This window comes from Lampris incognitus, chromosome 4, assembly GCF_029633865.1.
Source record: "Lampris incognitus isolate fLamInc1 chromosome 4, fLamInc1.hap2, whole genome shotgun sequence".
Lineage (NCBI taxonomy): Eukaryota > Metazoa > Chordata > Actinopteri > Lampriformes > Lampridae > Lampris > Lampris incognitus.
In genome coordinates, this window is record NC_079214.1 from 17874393 (window position 1) to 17898849 (window position 24457).

The 24457-nt window shown below is 43.5% G+C and overlaps 1 protein-coding gene across 1 annotated transcript in view; it reads right to left on the minus strand.

Annotated features, from left to right (window-relative positions):
* Positions 1–1765: 1765 nt before the first annotated feature.
* insyn1 (inhibitory synaptic factor 1) overlaps positions 1766–24457 on the minus strand; it is a 55818-nt gene continuing 33126 nt past the window's right edge. The window contains exon 2 of the mRNA XM_056279206.1: positions 1766–2747. Coding sequence (XP_056135181.1) covers positions 1935–2747 — 813 coding nt within the window. The 3' untranslated portion in view covers positions 1766–1934. The remainder of the gene's footprint in view (positions 2748–24457) is intronic.

Here is a 24457-nt window from a genome sequence, read left to right on the forward strand (position 1 = left end):
AGAAATATTTCAGTACTGAAACTAATTAGATTATGGGAAATTGATTATTTTTTTAAATATAACGGGAAACGTTTTCATATTCGGCCCTATGATGGCCTGGCGGCTTGTCCAGGGTGTCTCCCCGCTTGCCACCCAGTGACTGCTGGGATAGGCTCCAGCATCCCCATGACCCTGAGAGCAGGATAAGCGGTTTGGATAATGGATGGATGGACGGACATTTTCATATTCTTCATAAGAAATAATCACGACAGCTGGGAGATCATTCTTTGCATTAAAAAAAGAATATACAATTGTTTACTTAACAAACACTGACATACATTCGTATACAGCGAAACACGTCTTAATGCTTCACTGTATATGAAGATGTAAATAACGCCACAATGTGCACAACTCCTGGCGTCGTCGTGGCTACGAGTCATATTTCATACGACTCCCCGACACATCTTGAAAGTCTCGAATCTAATGAGTCAGAGAAAAATAACACTAGTCTAAACTAGGCTAGAAAGGCGGTTTCTAATTGAATGAATAAGGTGCTGGACTGTCTCTGCCTGACCCTGGAGGGATGAATCCACATCCGCTAGTCAGAAGGAAAATGACCAGGTTCACAAGTCAACAACTTACCACGGGCTATTTTTCTTTGAGATCATGCCCTTTCGCTTTTTCTTTTCATATTCACGAATGCAACATAAGGAGGGCAAGGGTGAGGGAAGGCATGCTCACAAAACCATACCTCAGGGTTGATTATTGCATGGTAAAAAGCCTTTGAGCAAGAGCATTTTGAGTCTCTGCCACCTACTCTCCCACTCGGGCATTATATTTTTTGAAATGTCAGTCGCTAAGGGCCACAATTCTCCCCTTTTCCTTTCCAACAGTAAGTAAATAGATCTGACCGGGAGTTTTTGTTCATGCACCCCAGGAGAAAGACTCGGGTGCTCAGCAGTAACACCTCTCACTGCAACCTGCCTCCACCGTATTGATCAGTACAGCTATTGGCGTTAGCCCTGTGAATAAAATGCTGCGATATTGAGCTCCACACCCCCACCGGGAAACTGAATGGAGAGACAAAACCTTCTGCATGCTCTCTGTGCACCGTTCAAACCTGTGCTCTGGTGTGGTCACCCCCTTACAGAGAGGAAGAGAAGGACCCGAAAGGTCACGGCGCAGACTGCCGATTTCCAAAATGTACATGCCTGGTTTTCTACCTACCACCCATCTGATAAACTCTCAGCATTAGACCAGCAGGAGACGGGTTATTGAAGTGATTTATAAAATCAAGGGCGGGTAAACCGTGTTGTGTTCTGGCTCTTCGCGTAGTTTTGTTGACCTCAAACAGAGGAGGAGGCTTGACGTGTGCATATGCATATGTTCCCTCACTGAAAGCAACAATGCTCTTGACATTTGAAATAATTGGAACATGAAAAAGACGATGTTTATACAGATTCAGAATACAGAATGTGCAATGTTAAGTATCCACATTGTTGGAACAAGCATTTTTTTTTTTTGTCGTTGTTGTGATTTATAATGGTGTATGATGAGGACTAAGAACACCCCTCGTCATACACATCCATTTTCCAAACTCAGACCACTTCAAACTTCCTAGAAAAAAAAAAGAAGATTGCTTTTGTAATCTTAATAATAGTTGCAAATAATTACACGTAGGGAATTCATTCAGTGTATCTTTTAACATTAAAACAGGCACTAGCCTTTTGGTCCACCGGTATCTCTTGTCTGTCACTGCCATAATGGACTGCTTTGCTTCATTTCATCTTGTTTTCCCTGAGCCTCAAAGTGACTTTAGGTAGTCAAGTGATTTCCCATATATCATTTATTTATTCAGTAATTAATTTATTTGTGTATTAATCTATGATCTATGAATTTAATATTAAATAGTACACAGTCCTGTTCATGTGTTCTGTGGTAAGGTTGGGGTTATCTCAGTGGTTCTTTGTTTTCTGTTTGGTTGGAATATAGGGCAGTACAGTTTGGGTGCTCTTGTCTGAGACAGTTTGTGTGCTGCTGTTTCGTAGCAGTTTTTTGCGGCAGCCCGGGTTTAAGAGACCTTTCCTGGGTAGTGTGTGAGCTCCTGATGTCCCCCGCACTGGCGAAGGGGCAAATGAAGGGTCCAGACAGTTATGGAGGAGCGAGTGCTCAGAAGAAGAGCGTTTGGGGGGTAAAGAGCTGGCCAGGTGACTTGTCTCACTATCACTGTCCGGTGTCGCACAACCACTTTTCTCCTCCTCCTCCATTTCCCCTCGCTCCTCCTCCTCCTCATCGTCATCACAGCACAACGCGTGATACAGAATTTTGTCACTGAATCGAACCCTCTCTCTCGTGCCGGATGTGCGGGACGTCTTGTGGCTGTGCGTGGAGCTGCTGGCCTCCTCGCTGGATGAGTCCGGGGTAATGATGCGGGGCCCGTTGGGAATCGGAAGCCCCCCATTCATCTGAGAGTAGGCTGAGGCAGTGGAGGGGGGTGGGGTGGGGGTCTGGGTCTGGGTGGGGATAGTCCCGCGTCCCAGCTCCCCCAGCTGCTCACCAGGCCGGCGGGCTGACGTACCGGAGGCCTCAAGATAGCTGCAGAACTCCCAGCTGTCTGAGAGCACATCAGGGTTGAGGAAGTCCAGCCTGAAGGCCTCTCCCAGGCCTCGCTCACTGCTGGACGTGCTGCTGGCTGTGGCCACCGTCCAGTCATCTGGCTCCAGGTCAAAGTCAAAGTCTGACGTTAGCTTGTCAATCTGACCCACCACCTGCCATGAAAAAGGGAGAGCAGAGAGAGTAGCTTTTCATCATTCAAGTTCGAGAGAGATAAGTCAGAGGAGCCCATTCTTACCCCTTCATGTATTAAGGCTCTTGCCGAAGCCTCAACATGGGACGTGCAAGTTACGAATTTTACATACCCACTTAACCTTACACTGAACTTAACCATTACCGAATCTCATTGCTAAACTTAACCACGACCCAACCTTAACTGGGTCACAAACCAAACACCAACCCAAACACAACCCAAACTTAACTCCTACCTGAGCTATATGCTGCTTTAGGCCAATCCATCACTGGAGAAAAATTGTCATAAAAAATTAATCCAACACTGCCAAACGAGATTTAACATGGTAGTATATGGAGCATCTCTATGCAGATAATGGAAGGTACCTTGTGCGTCCTATTGACACTTGCAAAAGTATCAATATATGATGCTGTGGGAGGAAAATGCATCGGTGAGACCACAAATAGGTCACTAAGTATTTCAAAGCCATTTATTATGGTTGTTTTATAATTCTTACTTCACAGAATGTTAAATTTTGGATTTTGGTTAACTTTGCACCCCTGTGGATAAAAGTTGTAGTCCTTTTTGGAAGAACAACTTTTCACGTTAAAAACAATTCCTCTTGTCGCAAAAATCTATATTCGCCCTCTGGTAGTATTGTGCAATTTGTTTTGAAGAGGAGTGAAAGATGTAGCGGTGTTGTGGAAAAACAGGTGTTTTATGATATACAGCGATGAGGTAATTTTATTTTTTTGGATTTTCTTTCTCCCCTTTTTCCCCCCAGTTGTGTCTGGCCAATTACCCCACTCTTCTGAGCCGTCTCGGTCGCTGCTCCACCCTCTCTGCCGATCTGAGGAGGGCTGCAGACTACCACATGCCTCGTCCGATACATGTGGAGTCGCCGGCCGCTTCTTTTCACCTGACAGTGAGGCGTTTCACCAGGGGGACGCAGCACGTGGGAGGATCACACAATTCCCCCCAGTTCCCCGGAGGGGGGGACTCCCGACTGACCAGAGGAGGCGCTAATGCAACGACCAAGACACGTACCCACACCCGCAGACATGGCCAATTATGTCTGTAGGGACACCCGACCAAGCCGGAGGTAATGCATTTTTAATTGTGGCTATGTATCTCGTCTGTGTCTCACAAATTGTTTTGTCAGCTTTCACAGGGAATCTGACCCGCAGACGAGCATTTGGAATCATATAGCAATATCTAATCTTTTCACTCATGGTCTCATTTGCTTATGTCAAAACTAAATTGAGACTGACAAATAATCATCAATAAACTCCTTATAGCAGCTTTAAGGCCACATTAGGCAGTTTCATGAACATCACCAGGATTAGATGGCCACCGGAAATTATATTTAAGTCAGTAAAGTGTGTATATGTCCCCGTGGTTGACGGTTTACCTGACAATCTGAATTGTCATGTTTCTGGAAACTATCAATCTGGTATTTGAAAAGAAAATGGTAATTGTTATTTGTTACTCTGCTATCCAAAGCTTGCATCATTATTGAGTTTTGCACCCATAGGTGCCTGATTGTTTGACCACAGCTTAGAGAAAACTTTCAAATGCAAGCTTAGAAGGGCTCTTGCTTAAAACTATAGTGCAGATGGCAGTAACGTAAACTTATTTCATCTTGCATTTGTCTAAAAATTAACTTCTCGCTTTCAGTCAGCAGCGACCAGACGTTTCATGAATAGATGGCACTTGAACTCGAATCGCCACTGATTTGCTGACGGCACACAAAATCAAGCCTCTAACACCCGAGGACTTAAGTGCCTTTAATCAAAATGTTGTGCTCTCAACAACAAAACATTGTAAAATATCGCACCAGCCATGCAGCTTGCGTTTCCCCAAACCATTTGAGAACCAAGACCAAGGTTTCAAACTGGTTTTAGAGCTTGTGCGTATAGAATTGCAGCATAATTGCCCCACAAAAATACAAAAAATTATAGTTCTACCATGAGATTTCTGGAACATGTTTTTCTTTCTTCATTGCGGTGTTTGTTCTCTGACGTCTGTTGTGACATCAGATGAGTATATTTACATCAACAGACACAACAACAACAAACATAATGCCTGTATGTGGGATCAGAAGCCAAATTTATTCTTTCTGCACCGTAACTTTAAAGAAGCAGTTATGAGTCCCGAGACCTGCCTACGCAAACATCTTGATTAAAGATGGGGTCCTGTTCTGCTGAGTCCAGTGCAAACACAGCAATTGGTGTCGGTGAGCCTGATGATCTAATGCAAATACTCCGACATGACGATTCAAATCTAATATAAATATGTGAAAGAAAATTAATAATAAGGGCAATTGGATTGGTATACTGTTTCCTAAGTGCAGACAGAGTAAATTATTGTAGTAAGTCTCTGGGAGAATCACTTCATGGATCACACTATATTTTATTGGGGGGATGTCTTTAGTGTGTTGGCTACGTTGCCATATTTGGGGTTTCTCCTCAGATTTCTTTTAAAGACATTTTTGGAGCATAGAACTAAAATATATGCAACTAAATTTATCAAAAAAAACAGATATTATACCTTCTCTTCATTTCAGCTCCAGCATCCTGTCCAGTGTGTGTCTATGTAGAGCACTGCTTCTGTGTGCATGCATGGCATTCATTTGTCAGAGAGCTTCTCTGTGGATATGCCAGTTGTGGCAGAGTATGCATTGTGAGTACCGGGGCTGTGCTTCTCTCCGTTGGCAGACAGCCCAACGGGAGCTCGGCTGTATGAATCCACTAATCCTTGAATGGCTGAACCTGTTTGCTGTGTGATTTGCCGACTTCATACTCATGAAGGTGTTAATGCAAAATGATTCTCGGACCCCAAGGGGACTGAATAGCTTTGTTTATTTGATTACTCATCGCGAGAAAGGGATTTAATTAAATCAGTATGTTAGAAATGATCTTTCAAATGTATTTTTGCAATCCAGCCACTGCAGTACACCGGACCTAATTTGTCTATTCCTATTGGCTATCAGCTAATGCACCATCCTGTGGAAATGAAATCCTAAACAAATCCACATATAAATACAACGCAGTAGTATGAAAAAACCAAGGGCCATTAATGTGATATGTTAAATGCAAGGTACTAGGAATTGCAGAAATGAAATCTCAGCTTGTTCATTATCGTCTGAGTGCTAAACTACCTCTGCGGAAGATCATGAGCCATCTTATTTTATGATATGAAATGCATTCCCCGGCATCAACAGTGAGCCGTGCCAGGTTTTCCCCCTGGTTAGCCTTGCCCCTGCCTCCCAGTATGTAGGCTAATTCAGCCTGATAACTGTCTCAGCTCGAAGGGCTTGCTAAATCTTTCTAGGTCACAGATGGGCCCAACGCAGCAACAATGAGAAGTAATCTCTGCTTTTTCTTCCAGGAAAGGAACGTGTGATGAGCGAGCTACGGAGTGAATTATTGGTTAAACAGATTGCTTTAGTGCGAAGGATGAATGCACACATCAGGAAGCAGTCATTAGCAAGGGGACACACTGTGTTTCAAATAGCACGACGAAAATGTACAAAAAGTGTCAGGAGGAAAATATAGTCTCACGTAATGGAGAGCTTCACGGTGAAATCGTACCCTCTTTGTTTGGCTTCACGGGCTGGCATGTCAGATAACAGCTGGGTCAAGGTAAAAAAAAAAAAAGGTTTCTGTATTGAGTTTATTTTTTTATCTTTTGGAAGGGAAAATAACTGGATTTTAGTGTTTATTGCATTACCCTCATGCCCTTGCATAATTTAGTTTGTATTAGTGACAATCATTAATGACCCCTGAGCGAGGAAAGAGAGTTTTCTTATCGGCAGTTGTGTAGCTTCACTTTTCATTGCTGAACGGGGCCTTTGTCATCGGGATGCACTAATCGGTAAACAATTTGAGCTTTTAACCTTCGTATGAGGGAACCAGACCTTTGATTATATTTGGGAACAGCTTGACACGCTTCTCCGTTGTCGGCATACTCGCCTCCATGCCCCCCAAGTCTGCGTCTAAGCAGGTGGCAGTTGCGCTCTGGTGGTTTCAAACTAGATCCTGCTACAAATGGCTATTGCCCATTTGTTTGGGTTGAGCAAGGCATCGGCTGAGATAATTGCCCATGAAATGTTGGATGCCCTGCGCACCTAAGGCCTTACTCCAAAGGCAAAAAAAAAAAAATTCAGCGGACATATGGGTGAATCTGGCCGTGGTTTGGTAATGCGTTTCCTCTGTGTGCTTTTATCAGGCGACTGACTGAAGAGGTGAATGGAAGAGGTGATGGTGATGACACATACTCAGCGGTACTGTGATTGTTATGATTGTATTTTATGTTATTTGTGTCACAATAAATGATATATGTAATGCCCACTGAGGGTAAAAACTAAAAAAATATGGACACAAAAAGACAACTTTTTGGACCCCCCCCTTTTTTTTCTCCCCAATTCTTTCTGGCCAATTACCCCACTCTTCTGAGCTGTTCTGGTCGCTGCTCCACCCCCTCTGCCAATCCGGGGAGGGCTGCAGACTACCACATGCCTCCTTCGATACATGTGGAGTCGCCAGCTGCTTTTTTTCACCTGACAGTGAGGAGTTTCGCCAGGGGGATGTAGCACATGGGAGGATCACGCTGTTCCCCCCAGTTCCCCCTCCCCCCGAATAGGCACCCTGACCGACCAAGAGGAGGCGGTGGTGCAGTGACCAGGATTCTGTCTATAGGGAACGCCCGACCAAACCGGAGGTAACGCGGGGATTCGAACCGCCGATCCTCGTGTTGGTAGGCAACAGAATAGACCGCCACGCCATCCGGACGCCCCACAAAAAGACATCTTCATGCACTGTCAATAAGATAAATGCAGAATACACCTCTTGATAGCGTTGAAGTTTGGCCCCGTTCACTGTGTTTGCCTATGTTGATCTTTCAACACCCCCCCTTTTTTTTTTCAAGCCCATTGGAGAAAGCAGCTATTGTGGAAAAGTGCTGTCTCTGCCTGCTTTTTAGTGCCATCCTCAGAAAAATTTAAAATTTTTGAAAGAGCGCACATGATGTCAACCAATTTATATGTGTGAGCCAGCTTCTCATAATAAAGATGTGTTGTGAGTAGCAACGTTATGATAACAATAGTGCATTTTAACAAACATGGCCAGGATATTTCAGCTTCGTCATCTAAGGGAAAAAGGTCTGTTTGCACCATTTACCAGCAGTGTTAAGAAGCCAAACCTCGGTGACCTCCAATTCTGGCTGCAATTACTTATTTTGGTTTTTCAATATAGCAGATCACACAATGCGGCTGTCGTCATTGACATATCTGCACAAGGTGACAATGTTCGAGCGTGACAGACTGCTAAAAAGACAGGAATTTTCATTAGCTTTGGTTAGCAAGTTAGCATTTTGCAACGCTCGATCCCATTACTTTTTTTTATAGACGAGCGGTTAACCGACAACTGAAGCAGAATGATGTCAGTGACCACATCATTTAATCTCATTAATTCAGTAAAACATGCAAAACTATACATAAAAACCATATCAAATAATATGTTTTGATCAAAAAATGCTCAAAATATAAAATGCCAGATGTTCAGGGAGGTAGAAAATTACTTTAAGCAGAATCTGGGTGTGCATCTTCCCATGACTATATGGCCTACATGCTATTACTCTGCAAACGTTATGATCCAGTCATACTCTTGTGACTAAAAGTCAAACTCAGGACTAAACATAGTTGCCCTATGATGTTTTAATAGAAACGAGAACAATCTAAGAATTTGATTTTAATATTTGTTTCCGAGGCTAATCCCCAGTTCCATCCTAATTACCTTGTTGCTGTTCTCTTTTTTTATCCTCATTCTCACCGCTGGACTCTTCGTATGTTTCACGCTTCATTATATTTATTACCTGAGCTGCCCTTATTAGACTGACTTATAAATCCACTATGGTTACGTTTTATGTATTTCCATGTTGTGTGCAATGTGCACTGATTTTGCTTTGGTCACAAGGTGCGGCGGTAATGGTGGTATTGTAAATGTTAGCGTCTCCTCTACAGTATCACTCAGCAGCCATGAGTCAGCTGTGGTCACGGCACTGGTCAACACCGAGTCCAGCTTTTCTTATAAAGCACCTCTCTCTCGGCGGTGCTTTATAAGAAAGACGTCTGGAGTAGCATCAGACCAGAGGTTATTACTGTACCTCTACCCCTGTCTGTGATGATTGCAAAGGGTAATTGAGGGTCAGGGTGAAAGGAGGCCACTTGGACCCTTGTCTGTGACGGAAAGGTACGGTGATGGGAAACACAGTCAAAGCTAATCCAACAAGGAGTGATAGTCAATAATGAAAAAAAAAAAGATAATTTGAAAAAAACAACTGAAGAACCTTGTCTTAAATGGAGTGGCGATCACAGACGTAGGTTCAGTATTGCTCATTGTCTTTGCAAAAACCGTTCTCGAACACTCTCCCCGGTGTAGACTGATGATTTTGTTTTTTGGGGATTTTTTCTATTCCCCCCCCCTTTATCTCTCCAATTGTATCCGGCCAATTACCCCATTCTTCCAAGCCATCCCAGTCACTGCTCCACCCCCTCTGCCAATCTGGGGAGGCTGCAGACTACTACATGCTTCCTCCGATACATGTGGAGTCGCCAGCCGCTTCTTTTCACCTGACAGCGAGGAGTTTCACCAGGGGGACGTAGCACGTGGGAGGATCACGCTATTCCCCCCAGTTCCCCCTCCCCCCTGAACAGGCGCCCCGACCGACCAGAGGAGGTGCTAGTGCAGCGACCAGGACACATACCCACATCCGGCTTCCCACCCGCAGACACGGCCAATCGTGATAGGGACGCCTGACCAAGCCGGAGGTAACACGGGGATTCGACCCAGCGAGCCCCATGTTGCTAGGCAACGGAATAGACCACCACGCTACCCGAGCGCCCCCTTATGATTTGTTTATCATGGCTGAATGCTTCTTTTACTCCCTTCTGAAGCTGTTTGAGGGTGAGCCTTATTCAGTGTTATTCCATTACTAACAGATGTGTTGATGAAAAGGGCTTACAGAGGTTGTGTTGTTAAGCCAATGTTAAAACAAAGCTAACGCAAATTCATGATGCTGAGTGAATATTTAGCCGTCCTCCTGCAAATTGGCTATATGGGACTACCTCCAATATGGTTTATACTGGTTCCCTACCCAGACGGCGAGTGACTGGTTAGCTGAAATGCCAACGTGCATAGACAATGTCCCATGCAACTAACTTGAGTATATTTACATGGAAAGTAATATTGCACTTACTGGGAGTAATAATTCAAAAGCATTGATTTGATTTTGTTCAGGTTGCTGAAAAAAATGTGTGATCTCTAAAACCCAGGTTTACATGGATTCTTTTAATATTGGATCTAAGGTACGTCGACTTTTCCAGTACTTCCTTTCACTGTCCGAGCTCGCCATTACCAGTCCTCAAGCAGGCATTTGGTCATTTTCTCAGCCTGTCTTTAAAAACAATTAAGTCTTTTGTAGGTGTTATCACAGAAAACCTTAACATGGACATTCCTGCCATCCACTCGGTTTGAGTAAATGGTCGGACTGCAGACTGGGTCTGTGTGTGTAGTGGCAGACAGTAAACCATTGAAAACTGAGCATCGGTGTCGTGGTCAATTATGTTCACAGAATGTCCAGTCAGCATCTTTGATTCAGTAAATAACAAACAGTAAATAAGCGAATGACTTCATCAACTTTTATCATGAATCAAAAACGGAAAAGACGCAATGGAGGGATGTGCATTAATAAGATGCAAATATTTTACAAAGCAACATATTGAAGATTATTTTTTGTAGACGTGTAAGGTTAAGAGGGAAGCTTGCCAACTTGCCTTCAAAAACTAAACTGGGCTGTGTATTGGCAAGACTGGCGATACGATACGTATCACGATACAATGGCTACGATTCAATATATTGCGATACTAGGCCTGTGTTCTTTGTGTTTACGCTACTTCCTGTCTGTTTACACTGGAGGGGAAGAGCCAAATGGCTGAAGATAGATTACAATAGTGCTATTTAATGGTCGGGGGTTTACACACAATGCAAAATGAAACACTGTCTGCCACGAATCTTTGCATGTACACTATTAGTTAAAAATTGATGGTGTTTTTGAGAGTCGATACAGTGTCGCACTATATAATATGATCATACTCGTGTAGTGATATTTTCTTATACTCCTAATTCACACACATCTATACACATCATCTGAAAATGCGAACTGACACATTTCTGTAATGGTAATGTGTAGCATATATCCAAAGTTTGCCAAGCCAAACATGTTGTAGCATTTTGTAACAAATGAACACAGCTTTTTCAGTATAATGACAAGTGTCACAATTCAATTGTACATCTGTGCGAAGATGCGTCAGGTGTAGATTTACAGAAATAGATGACACAAAACTCCCTCGCTTGTTTTGTCTGAAATGTGCCGCATGCAGGTTTTCTGAGGCGCATCATTACGCTGTGTTCAAATGGCTTCTCTCCATCTGTTCCCGTGCCACCCATTCTTCCAGAAGTCGGTGGGGAAAGTTTTCGGCGCGTGCTTGTTAATTATGCAGCATCCAGCGTCTGGCATAGATTTGACTTTCTTTTTTTTTTCAAAGTGAAATTTGAAAATGTGTTCAGCAGAGCCATTCAAACAAATCTAATTGTTATTTTGCTCTTAACATGTCACAATGGATTTCACAACTGCCCCTGTACATCACTTCCGGTGCTTGGAGCAGTTCATGCCAGTTAGGAAGTCTCAGCAATTATCAAAATGGCTTAGCATGCTGACTCTGAAGTAAAACGTTTGCAAATATTGTTTTAATGTATTTAGCTCCTGCAGCTTCCCAGCTCTGCCTTGCTCCATGCCCCATCCCCGTTTCCACTCAATTTAATTCTCCTCAAGAAGAGAATATGGTTGCATCCTAGACACTTACATTCTAGTGATGCTGTTTATCTCATCCACCAGAAACTAATTCATCATCCCCGACCCGCTCTGAAAGGACATATTTACTGTAGTCCCTTGAAAAAAAAAGTATCTAGTGAAAATTAAAGGGTCCTTACTAAAAGTTTTATATGGGATACTACAGTTTTTATGCGCTCGAAGTGCATCTTATTGGCCATTAACTACTTGATGTTGTACCATTTGTGAGAGATTTTTTTCCCTTTCAGGCTGTGGTTATTAATATTCTTTTCAGCCCTGCTTGATTTACAAAGTTCTCTAGAAGCATGTGGACTTCAAACTTCTGTTCTCTAATGGTTTTGGTCTATTTCATGCATCTCCATCTCTACAAATAGAGTGTGTCTCAAACTTTGCTAAAATTACACCGAAGGTTTTCAATTTGCCCCAGAAAACATACCAAGCCATTCGTATTCACTTAAGGTACTAATCGAGGTCAGTGTTTAAAGCCCTCGATTTTCTGATTAAGGTGGAAAAATCAAGCTCAGTTGTCTTTTTTTTTTTTTTTGTCAAAGTACCCCTTTTTCATATTTTTCAAGATAAAATCCTGATGTTTCAGAGATGTTTCCGAGGATCTGAGGCTTATAAATAAATAGAGTAAATAAATTCAGAGATGTGTTGACATTTTCTTTTTTGGAATGATGAAACAAGCAGAGACAGTCCTATAACCAGAAATTCATTTTAGTAAGCGAGCAAGTATCTATCTAATTTACCTATCTGAAGGTAAATTATGGGGATGAGGTAAATTCCTGTTTCCCCCCATTTCACTGGCATCATCCATAGTTCTCCCCATTTACTAAAGCTTTCCTTTTCAAGGTACAGAGGTCTTCATTGTGGTGGGTAAAATTAAGGGGGTGGATTTGTAGCAATACTCTCAATAGGATGTAACTAATATACTATTAATCACGCAACACACTTCGCATTAAGGCTAAGCATAAAATGTGTGCGCACCACGCACATCTCAGCCCTATGTTCCCTCACCCTCACCCTTAACCGAACCTCAGTTCATGAGGGAACATACTAGGGCTGACCCCCATTTTATGCTATGCTGTTAGCATGCAGAACGGTGGATTTGTTAAGGTGATTTCACAGTATAAAGACTGATGTGGATATTCGGCTGTCCAATCTATTGTTTTTAACTGTCCCTTTGCAATCTTGATAACACCCTATTGTTTGTGCCTGCCAGCCTGTCCAAGGTGTCTCCCCACCTGCTGCCCAATGACTGCTGGGATAGGCTCCAGCATCCTCGCGACCCGGAGAGCAGGATAAGCGGTTCGGATAATGGATGGATGGATGTCCAACACATTTTCACCCCATAGCGTCATATGTTGACGCTGTGGACATGGTGTGATGTGCGAGGAACCCTCCGGTGTCTGTATATAGAGGCAGTGGGTATTCTAGTGTTAAACTTCTGCCTGATACATGAATATTAATACAGGTTAGATTAAATTTAGGGTTGAGGGTAGGTAGTGGCTAACCCGCTATGTCTCATATAGATTGCCAAAGGGTGCCTGGTGCATCAGGTATCGACACTTTGTCAACAGCTTCAATATATGTCGCAGTGAGATGTAAATGGGCCCACATGCCAGTATGCATTGTGGCACTCTGTATGCGGCCAACAAGTGTGTGCGCTAATATCACTAAGACCAATTTTTGTAAGTACATTGTATGTGTGTGGTGATACTAGTTTGTCTCCTTCTTATGGAGATATTAGTGACTTTGCGGAGTGTCAGTGTATTGGTGGGAGGGACACGCTACAGGCGGGTTGGGTGGTGATTTAGCCAGGCCATCTTGATTGGTGAGATGTGTCGTTTGGTGCTGGTACAGGGACGAAGTGTCCTTTGAAGTGTTCGCTGAAAGCCTTTGCTGTAATTATCCTGTCATGAGAGAGGCTATAAGCCCGAGACTTCATTAGGCACATGTCTCCTGCTTTTTCATCTTTCCTCAAAAACACTCATCTTTATGGAGGCCTTAAAGTGCTAGACAACACAGTGATGAGAGCAGGGCCAATACCTCCTGACAACCCACTAATCAAAAGCATCATTACAAACTTCACCGCTTAATGGGCATCATTTATCCCTTTGGGATTTAGAGGAGGTAGGCTTCTTGCAGTCATCGAGGCCCGGGAAATCAACCAGTTTCTTAGCCTAATGCTCTCAGTATATGTTGCTTAATTTAGGTCATTAGACTGGGCAGACTCTTCCCACCCGCTGTTTGGCAAGGAGCAAGTTTATTGGAAGGCCTTCACAATACTCATGGTGCGGCTGTGTATATGCAACAAGAGAGCCAGAGGAGAACTCTGGCTTCCTGCAACACAGAGTCAGAGGGTGCAGCACAAAGAGGTGCTGGCAGTGTACACTGGTCATTTACTGAAGTTCTCCTTCATTGGTTCTATCTGTGTCGAGAGGCCTAGTGCTGTAATGACCAGAAATAGATGGAAGTGCCACACTACAGGGCTCCTCACTCTGTCTGCTTCTCTGAGATAGTGCTTGGATTAGGCCTACGCACTGGCAGGTCACGCTGGGCGCATTAAAGGAAATGGGTGTGCATGTGAGTGCAGTCAGACCACACTGACCATTTTTAATGACTTTGCCACAGTGGTGTTTTCATTACGAGTAAGGCTTCTCTTTGCGGAAGGGCAGCAATGCTCTTGAGTGGATTCGCTTTTGTATGATTGTGGTGTGTGTGTTTATGTGTACATGTGTATGAGTGTGTATGCACATGTGTTCATGCTCATGGGTGAAGGTGTGTGAGTTTGTGGGTGCATGTGTATGTGCCTGTACATGGATGTGTGCTCGAGGTGAGTAATACATACAGTAAACATTGCTGAGCTGTATTGGAAGAAGGGTGAGTCTCCCTGGCAAGGAAGAACACACCACAGGAAGAGGCTCAGCCCAATCCAGCGGTAAATCCTCAACCCTGGCAGTTCCGACTGCCACTCTCTCTACAAGCAAAACCAGTGAGCAGAGAATCACCCAATCTACCCTTAAAAAAACTCTTAAAAGGAGCATATCGTGGGTGCATGTGTGTCTTTGTGTGTGCCAACGTCACATAGTATTTGAGACAATACTGAAATGAATATATGATGCTAGATACAGTAAATAAGTGTAATTTGCTCTAATTTTATTAACTTTTGCACACAATAACAATTAGTTACATCGCCCCAATGTTGCTGCTGTTTTATGTTCGGTGCAATATGTCCTTATGTCATGTTAGTGTAATGAAATCAAACAAGCTTGGGTGTCCGGGCAGTATAGCAGTCTATTCCATTGCCTACCAACACGGGGATCTCCAGTTCGAATCCCCGTATTACCTCCAGCTTGGTTAGCCGTGTCTGCGTGTGGGAAGCCGGATGTGGGTATGTGTCCTGGTCGCTGCACTAGCGCCTCCTCTGGTTGGTCAAGGTGCCTCTTCGGGAAGGAGGGTGTACTGGGGGGGGGGGGGGGGGATAGCGTGATCCTCCCACACGCTACGTCCCCCTGCTGAAACTCCTCACTGTCACGTGAAACGAAGCGGCTGGCTAGTCGAGCGGTTAGCGATGTCTCCCGCGGTGCGGGAGATACGGGTTCGCGTCCCGGCTGCGGCATTTCCTGTGGCTGCCCCCCGAATTCACTACATTGGTGTCAGAGGTGGGATACGCGCTTTCCCGAAGGAGGGGGGTAGTGTAACGTGCTCCATACGTCGGCTAACGGGTTGGACTCTTTAGTCGAGCGGTCAGCGATGTCTCCCGCGGCGCGGCTGGGGCAGTTCCTGTGGTTGCCCCCCGAATTCGCTACAGTACATAAATTGGGTTTTATCTTTCCATGGCTGTGATAAGAGTTGGTTAAAGTATTTTTACCAGGATTAAAAAATTATATATAAAGCACATCCTCCTCTAATAAGACAAAAATGTACAATGCGCTGTACATTTCAACCACAACTCCCCAGTGAACGAAGCTCTCGTTCGCCACAAATTCCTTGATAAGCTCTTTCTATTTCATGGCATTTACTATCTTATCCACAACAGCAACCGCCATTGCTTTGCTAACACTTAAAATCTGTTCAAAATGCGTTGCTAGACCAATATCCAATGAGAAGCAGCAGCAACGTCACGCACAACAATTCTGACTAGTCAAAATGACGTTTGAGATATCCGCAACTTTCATTCTGCCTAGTCAAAACTGAATTACAAATATCTGTAATTGTTATTTCGGCTATGTGACGAGTCGAGTGTCATCAACAGTGACACCACTGCAGATATCTGTAATTCAGCTTTTGACTCGTCAAAACGACGTTGTTGATATCTGTGATGTTGATTCCGGATAGTCAAACGTAGCTAATAAATGTTAAAAGGGCTTGCCATGTGCACCACCATTAGCGGGCAGGGTGAGCGGTCAACTTGTCGAGCGAGCAGGGAGGTGTCAACACTCGTCGCGCGTATGGCAAGCCCATTTAATTTTCGCGCGAGCAGTGACGTGTCGAAACTCAACTCTGCACGCGGTCTGTGCACGCGGATCAGAAATGCGCCCTCGCGATACTGCTCTGCGCGTTCACGAGGAGGCTTTTCTGTTCGCGCCGATTTTGAAACCACACGCCATAGACCCGGTACATACCGGACACTGAAGTCTTTCAGAAAGACTCGTTCGTTACAGTATATGCTCGGGTACGTCGCACAAGCTAGTGGAGAAACTGTAGGTTAATGTAAGTACCTAGCTAGTTTAGTACACTTTCTTGCCTTCAGCGTTTCTGAATTAGACCGTCTACTGATGAACGCTAACGTTTGCTAGTTTCTAACTTGCATTAACTTACAGTTTAGCTACGCTAATGTAACCGGTTATTTTCTTGCCCGGTGCGGGTTTCGAACGGGGTGTACTGCACCACAAGGCGACATCACTAACCGCTCGGCTAAAGGGTCAGACCCGTTAGCTAGGGGCTAACGTGTCTTATTAGTAGTAACGTTTGCCTTACCTAATTGTAAACTACTAATAAGACCCACTGGCCGATCGACTAGGGGGTCTGACCCTTTAGTCGAGCGGTTAGTGATGTCGCCTTGTGCGGTGCAGTACACCTCGTGGCGAATCTCGCACCGGGCGAGAAAATAGCTCGGTTACATAATGTTAGCTATAGCGCACACGCATTTTCAATGTTGGCTAAATAGCTAGCTAGCTGTGCCTATGGCTTGGCATTTCATTACCAATATAAAATGTCATATATAATCTGTTAGTTTGAACAGTGAGACAATGGAGGATTAGTTGTTGTAGAGATATGTTTTGACATCAATATAGAGTTTATTATTTAATTGTAATAGTCTTGTGTGGCTGTGGTGGCTTAGTTAGCCTTTTGCCTTTATGATATTAGCTTTTATAGTAGGCACCCCTTTGTTTTCACTCACAAATGCAGGAGTTTTTCCTGCACGGGTAACTGAACAATACTGAAGTCCATGTGTGCTGAAGGCTGATTAATTGTATTAATTCAAATGTATTACTACTTTATTGAACCCAGATTAGTTTTCATTCACAGAGTCAACATGAGCAAGACAAGAGGAGGTATCCGGCACTTTTATGTGCTTAAAAATATTAAATTGAAACTTGTAAGAATTAGGATTTTGAGATGATAATTCAGCCTGTGTTTTCTGTGTCATCATGCTGGTTTAATACTGAGCATGGTAGTATGGGCGATGGTGAGGTTTGCATTTATGTGCTGTTGTATTAAGGAAGCAGAGGGAGGTCAGAATGATAGTCAGCAGGCAGAAGGAGGTCAAGAGGACAGTGAGTAGGAAGGACCTAGTAGCAGAGAGGTGAGTTACAAAGGAGACTGCGCTTTAAAATGTATGACATCATACCAGATATTTAAGCGACTAGTACATTCAGAAACTGATGGGATGGACAACAATCATAGCCTACTGTTCTCAACTAATATGCTATGACTTTTAATACTTTCAGAAACTGATGAGATGCACAATAATCATACCCTGTTGTTCTCAACTAATATGCTCTGACTTTTAATAAAGTGTTGGCTATTGATTGTAAAGAAACTTCTGGTACAGCATTGTGTGGGTCTGTGTTTGAGTGGAAAGCTCTACTGTTTGTGTGTGTGTGTGTGTGTGTGTGTGTGTGTGTGTGTGTGTGTGTGTGTGTGTGTGTGTGTGTGTGACTTGCTGGCAGTTTTGCTCTAGAATACTTTGTTGGGGACCCCTGACTACAAAAGTTGTGCGATACGTTCCCCATGAGCTGATGTAATGGATTTGATTCATCACCATCTACAGACTGCAGGCATTGCGTTAAACAAGCAAGATACTGTAAGGATTGTAAGACTTTGGTTCACTGAAGCATGTGCCTGTGCTGTACTGGGTTCCCTTTAAGCCCTGAAGAAAAAGTTGACCCCCCCCCATTGTCATCGTATAATTCGCGTTGACCCCCCCCCCATTGTCATCGTATAATTCGCACTCTGATCCAGACAACATTTAATAGAAAATAGAATCTCTTAAGTGGAGACCTTTTGTGAGAGGGTGAACTGCAACATTATTGCTCTTTTTGTAATTACTCAAATCATTGTTACAATAAGCTGCAAAAAACATAGAATGTAGTGCTTTAAGGGCTTCAGGGCTACGCATGATCACAAACTACAGTAAATAAACTTTTTCATTAGATAATGTGTTGCTGCCTGACTTGTATTAACACTTTCCATATTTTTCAGTTTTCAACTGTTTGAGGCTAGATTGGTTCAACCTGCTTATTTTTTTTTTCTTTTTGACCAGTTATCTCATAAAGACTACATAAGATGTAATCTCTATGTGCCTTTGCAAAGGCATCTTATTGTTTCCAGATAGGGCACCACGCGGAATTGCAATGTGCAAATTGCGATCCATCTCGCCATGGACTGCATAACGCTTTCATAGGCATTGGTAAGTAACTACGTTGAAGATCTTTGCTTGCTTTTTTTTTTTGGGGAAACTCTTGTTTAGGGGAAGCAAAGCAGTCTACAAAGATCTTCTTATAGCCCATTAAACAGTGTTGTTGGCAGTAAATTACAGTATCTAGATGCTTGGTAAACCTTGAAAATTGAAATAGGCTTAGCCAATTAGCCAGGGAACAGTGATGCTACAAGCAGTGTAACAACTTATAGGCCTTTGGATGTTTTTCACAGAATTGACACTGTGTTGGTAAAAATGTTCACTTTAGTGGTTAATCTTGTCATGTTCATACGCAGTTAAGTTTTGAATAAAAAAGACAGACTTCACTCTACAACCACAGTCTCAAAGTCCCATAACCACACTGGACAGCTAGTTGATAGCTGCGTAGCCCGGTCTGTTTTGGGGTCTTGGAGCTACCCAGATGTTGCAGTCCACTAATATGATTCCGTATCTCTTATACTGCCAAAATTTAACAAAATAGATTTGCCTTTCTGTACAGCACATTCATCATTATTGTATAACTCGTACTGTTATTGCATTAATTGGAATATTGGTGTCACGGCCCTGGCCGTGGCTCCAATTGTTTCCCTTGTGTTTCTATACGTTTCCCTTTTTCCCCGGTGTCTCCTGTTTTCCTGTGTGTGTGTGTGTGTGGGGGGGGGGGGGCGTGGCTTCCTTCCCTGGCACTCTCCAGCTCCCTCCTGATTTGCAGCTCATTCGCCTTACCCGCCCAGCCTGCACACCTGCCTGCCATCAGCTCAACAGTATATCTACTCTAGTTTTCTATCCACTCATCGCCAGATCGTTGTTTCAACGACTGTGATAATCTCTCATTCTCAGCCACTCTGGGATTGCATATTTAGAGTTATTCCTCGTGTTGTTTGCGTTACCTGTACCTACGGTGTCTCAGAGGCATTGTTAGGATCTTGAGACATTAGGGGCTTAACCCAGCCCAGAAAGCTTTGGTTTTGACTCGATAATTGCACCATTTCCAAGTTATTTCAGAGCAAAATGAGTATATGATGTGAGACACTGTGGTCTGACAAAACGTTCCAGTCAGGTGCATAGGTTGGCTTTCACAACATAAAATGAGAGTAATCTGTGTTGTTAGTCAACTTCATTATTGTTTTTATTCTCAGCAGCAGGAGTAAAACCTTAAGGAAAATAAAGGAGCCTTGGTGTTGATGAAGCAGTCATATGCTAGATGGTATGTTGCTAATGCTTTGTTCAATTTTGAAAATTGACCAGCCTGGTCTTATAGCTTCTGCTTTTATTGTGTGACAAGGGCTCCTTTTGAGCTGGGACAAGTTTAAACTGTGGCAAACTGTTAACCCTGTGTCTTATCTGTCTATCTAAATGCTCTCCTCTTCTTCACCTCTCTTGTAGTTCTTTTGGTGTCTCATCTTTCTGTCATACTCCATCTCCTTTGCTGTCCTCCTGTTCTCCTCTCACCTGTCTTGGTCATAAAAAGGATGCAATCAGCATCTCTAATTTTTTTGATGTGATCTTTGGATGATAAACACATGTTATTTATCAATTTATTTTATATGTAGGCTTGACCAATTATTTGAACACACCAACCAATTTGAACACACCAACCAATATCAGATTATACAAACACAAACCATTAATGCACTATTCCATCCCATAGGGGCTAAATACTAATCAGTGCTCATTATTCCATATGGGTTGACAGTCACACAACACAGCAACACTATTGGATGCCAGCTATAGTCCAGTATTCAATGCAGCAACAGATGTACATCAGTCTGCATTCTATTGCTATTTATTACTGTAGTGTAATCAGTGGATTCTGTGCTCTCCATCTGATAATATCTATCTTCATGGCCTCATCCCTTCCTCTGTTGTGCTCTTGTTACTTTTTCAAGTTCTTTCTCTATCTCTCATATTGTATCTGTTAACATTGTGGCACTCCCTCGTCCTGACTCATCTGCTACTACAGCAATAGGAGATAACTCTTCCTCCGCCTCCTCTAGCCCCGCCTGCGCCTCGTTGCCTTCATCCTTTTTTCTTTTTGAAAAAGCTTCTTGTATCCATAGCCTTCAAGACTTGCCCTAGTGAATTAGCTTGCTAACTACCAGATGCCAACAATGCCCTGTCACCAGTGCAGTTCTCTTGCACGTGCTCTCTTTCTCTCTCGCACTCACAAAATGTGCACGTGCCAAGCAAGTAGTGTGATACAGAGCCGCAGATTTGACATAAAGATTTTTTTTTTGTGGCCACAAAATACTACTTTGTGGCCTTGAAATACTTATTCCATGGCCCCAATTTAGTTTTAAATTATTTCAGTAAAAGTTTTCAGGGCTCGGAATGATGTCACGTTCATCCCCAGCCTGCCTAGTGCGGGATTGCACACATGCTACAAGTTGGTGACCCACGTTGATTTCTCTATCATCTGCACTTTTTCCAAAAATCATTTCACTTTTGATTTTGATTTTTGATTTTGACAGGCTTTTAATGATCCCCGTAGGGAAATTATGCTCTGCATTTAACCTATCTTAGCTGTGCAGCTAAGAACAGTGGGCAGCTGCCGTGCAGCACCCGGGGACCAACTCCAGTTCGTCTTGCCATGCCTCGGTCAAGGGCACAGACAGGAGCATTAACCCTAACGTGCATGTCTTTCTGAAATGTACAAATCATGACGTGCTTTGTAAGGTAATTATACAATATTGTGTTGTTAATTATTAGCTACCTAACATCTAAGTATGCTGGTGAGAGCAATCAGCACTCAGCATGCTGGGCATGGACGTGACATCATTTCAAGCCCTCAAAAAGATGTTTACCCCCTTTTTTCTCCCCAGTTGTACTTGGCCAATTACCCTATTTTCTGAGCCATCCCAGTTACTGCTCCACCCCCTCTGCCTGGCCAGGGAAGGCTGCAGACTACCACATGCCTCCTCTGATACATGTGGAGTCGCCAGCCACTTCTTTTCACCTAATACTGAGGCATTTCGCCAGGGCGACGTAGCACGTGGGAGGATCACATTATTCTCCCTACTTCCCCCTCCCCCCTGAATAGGTGCCCCGACCGACCAGAGGAGGTGCTAGTGCAGCGACCAGGACACATACCCACATCCGGCTTCCCACCCACAGACACGGCCAATTGTGTCTGTAGGGACACCTGACCAAGCCAGAGGTAACACGGGGATTCGAACCGACGATCCCCCGTGTTGGTAGGCAATGGAATAGACTGCTACACCACCCTGAGCCCTCAAAATTTTTACTGAAATTGTTTAAAAGTAATTCGTGGGCACGAAATAAGTATTTTGAGGCCACAGGTTAGTATTAAGTGACCGCGAAAAAAAAATCCTGTCTTGTCACCTCCGTAGCTTGGTAGTGTGAAATAGATTTGCTTTAATGACACACAGAGGACACAAAATGTACTTGCATTTTTGATCAACAATGTTATATTAATTTCGAGGGTTTTAATGCATGATCGGAAGGACAGATGAATAGATCTGGGGCTATTTTTAGAGATCCATGGCTTTTCAGAAAACATTCGGTTGGGGCTGTAGCCTTGGACGCACAGGCCTAACAACGCCACTGCCATGTCTCCTTGTGCTTCCATGATCACTTCTCTCCTGATTCCCCTGCTGGCCGGCCTGCCTTTCCTGCTCCCGTATCCTCTGCCAGCCACACTCACGTCCTCGTCCCTCTGTCCTACTCAGTTCAGCTTTGCCATCCACCGTTCAGCTCAGTCCAGCTCTGCCATTCGCCATCGCCTCTCTACTTTCTGTCTAACCTGCCGTTCTCGTTCTATCCTTACAATAAACCCCTTTTACATTACTTAATTCCATTGTCTTTGTGTGCATTTGGGTCCACCTCTACTGATCATAACAATTGGTTTATCTTGGTAACAAAATTATTTGCCAATAATCCCATTAAGGTCCCATTAAACCTGCTCGACATACTCAACCATAATACACACCCTCATCATTGCCACACAACTACTTTGCATTCTCCTCCAGCTGTTACTAGGCAACACTGGGTCTTGTGCTGCTCTCGTCTTTATCTTTGTGTTTAGTTGTACGTTGTTGCTCATTTACATCGAGTCTAGAGTCCAGATTCCTTCAGATTGTAGTCTTAAAACTCAAACACACTTCAGATATTCATAATGACCTTGAGCAGAGTACAGGTAAAGAGTCCATAACCCTTCTCACACTACAAGTGTATCTGCACCAATGATCAGTCTCTGCTACCTTAATCTTTGAATTCAGCACAGATTCAGTTCAGTTTTGAAGCATTTTATTGCTAAATGTACTATGATGTAAACGTATTTTCCGTCCTAAAAACTGTAATCCTTCAAAGATGGTCAGACTTACTCAAATAAGAGTCAACTGACTTTAGCTTGATTTAACTTCCTATACATCACCAGCGGTGTGCCGCTGGAGCTGTACTACTTTCATTGCCATTGGGTTAGGATGAAAAGCCCTGGCCTAAAGAAGAGCGGCACCCCTGCTATTAATACAGGGCACGCAATCAATATGCTGCTGGCAGTTCTAGGTTTCCTTGACCCGCTGTGCCTATCTTAATGGGAGTAAACTTCTATTTTCTTTTACTGAGTGAACCCCATATATCATTACCCAACAAATATACCCTGAACCTCCATCTCAAAGTGAAAACTTTGGAGGCTAGAAGAAAAACAATTTCTGCATTTTTTTCAGTTTTTTTTTAACACACACACACACACACCATACAACAGCAGGCAATCTGGCCAATCCGTCTCTTCTCTACCTTGTTTGTCTTTGCTTTGTTCTGTACTCTCTGTAGCCATTATCATCCAATATTTATGGGGGCATTATGTTCAATGGAACATCCCAGTTATTAGAGGAGGATGTGCTTTACATATATATTTTTTTTATCCTGGTAAAAAATGTTTAACCAACTCTTATCACAGCCATGAGATGATAAAGCCCAACTTATGTACATTGATGCATCTACCTTATTACAGCCAACAGGAAGAGTAACTTTTTGTTAACTTTTCCATTCAGTGGAGGTGCAACTGCTTCCAAAAAATGTGACAGTCGGGAAAATACCCAATACTTCCAAAATATGCATGGTTTCTATGTTTAGAAATTACAAAACGTACGGCTGCCTATCAAAAGATTTTTAATTTAATTTATTCAATGAATATGTTAGCCACATCCCAGGAAATTGAACCAGTTTATCTAGACCAACATTTAGTGGGAGAAATGTTTCATGACCTGCAGTCAGTTGAGACTGACGAAGTCACTTAGATGAGGGATGAACCGTTTCTCCCACTAAACATTGTGTCTGGATGAACTGATTCAACTTTGTGTTTTCCTTTTTTTTTTTTGTGGCTTCCCACCCCCTCTTTTTCTCCCCAATTACCCCACTATTCCAAGCCGTCCCGGTCTCTGCTCCACCCCCCTCTCTGCCGATCCGGGGAGGGCTGCAGACTATCACATGTCTCCTCCAATACATGTGGAATCGCCAGCCACTTCTTTTCACCTGACGGTGAGGAGTTTTGCCAGGGGGGACGTAGCACGTGGGAGGATCACGCTGTTCTCCCCAGTTCCCCCTCCCCCCTGAACAGGCGCCCCGACTGACCAGAGGAGGCGCTAGTGCAGCGACCAGGACACATACCCACATCCAGCTTCCCACCCACAGACACGGCCAATTGTGTCTAGGGACACCTGACCAAGCCAGAGGTAACACGGGGATTGGAACCGGCAATCTCCGTGTTGGTAGGCAATGGAATAGACTGCTACGCTACCCGGACGTATATATATTAGCCACAAGTTTAGGAACTCTATGTATAGTCACTGTAGAACCTCTATGTATAATCCTTTCATCTTTTTGTATTCCCAATC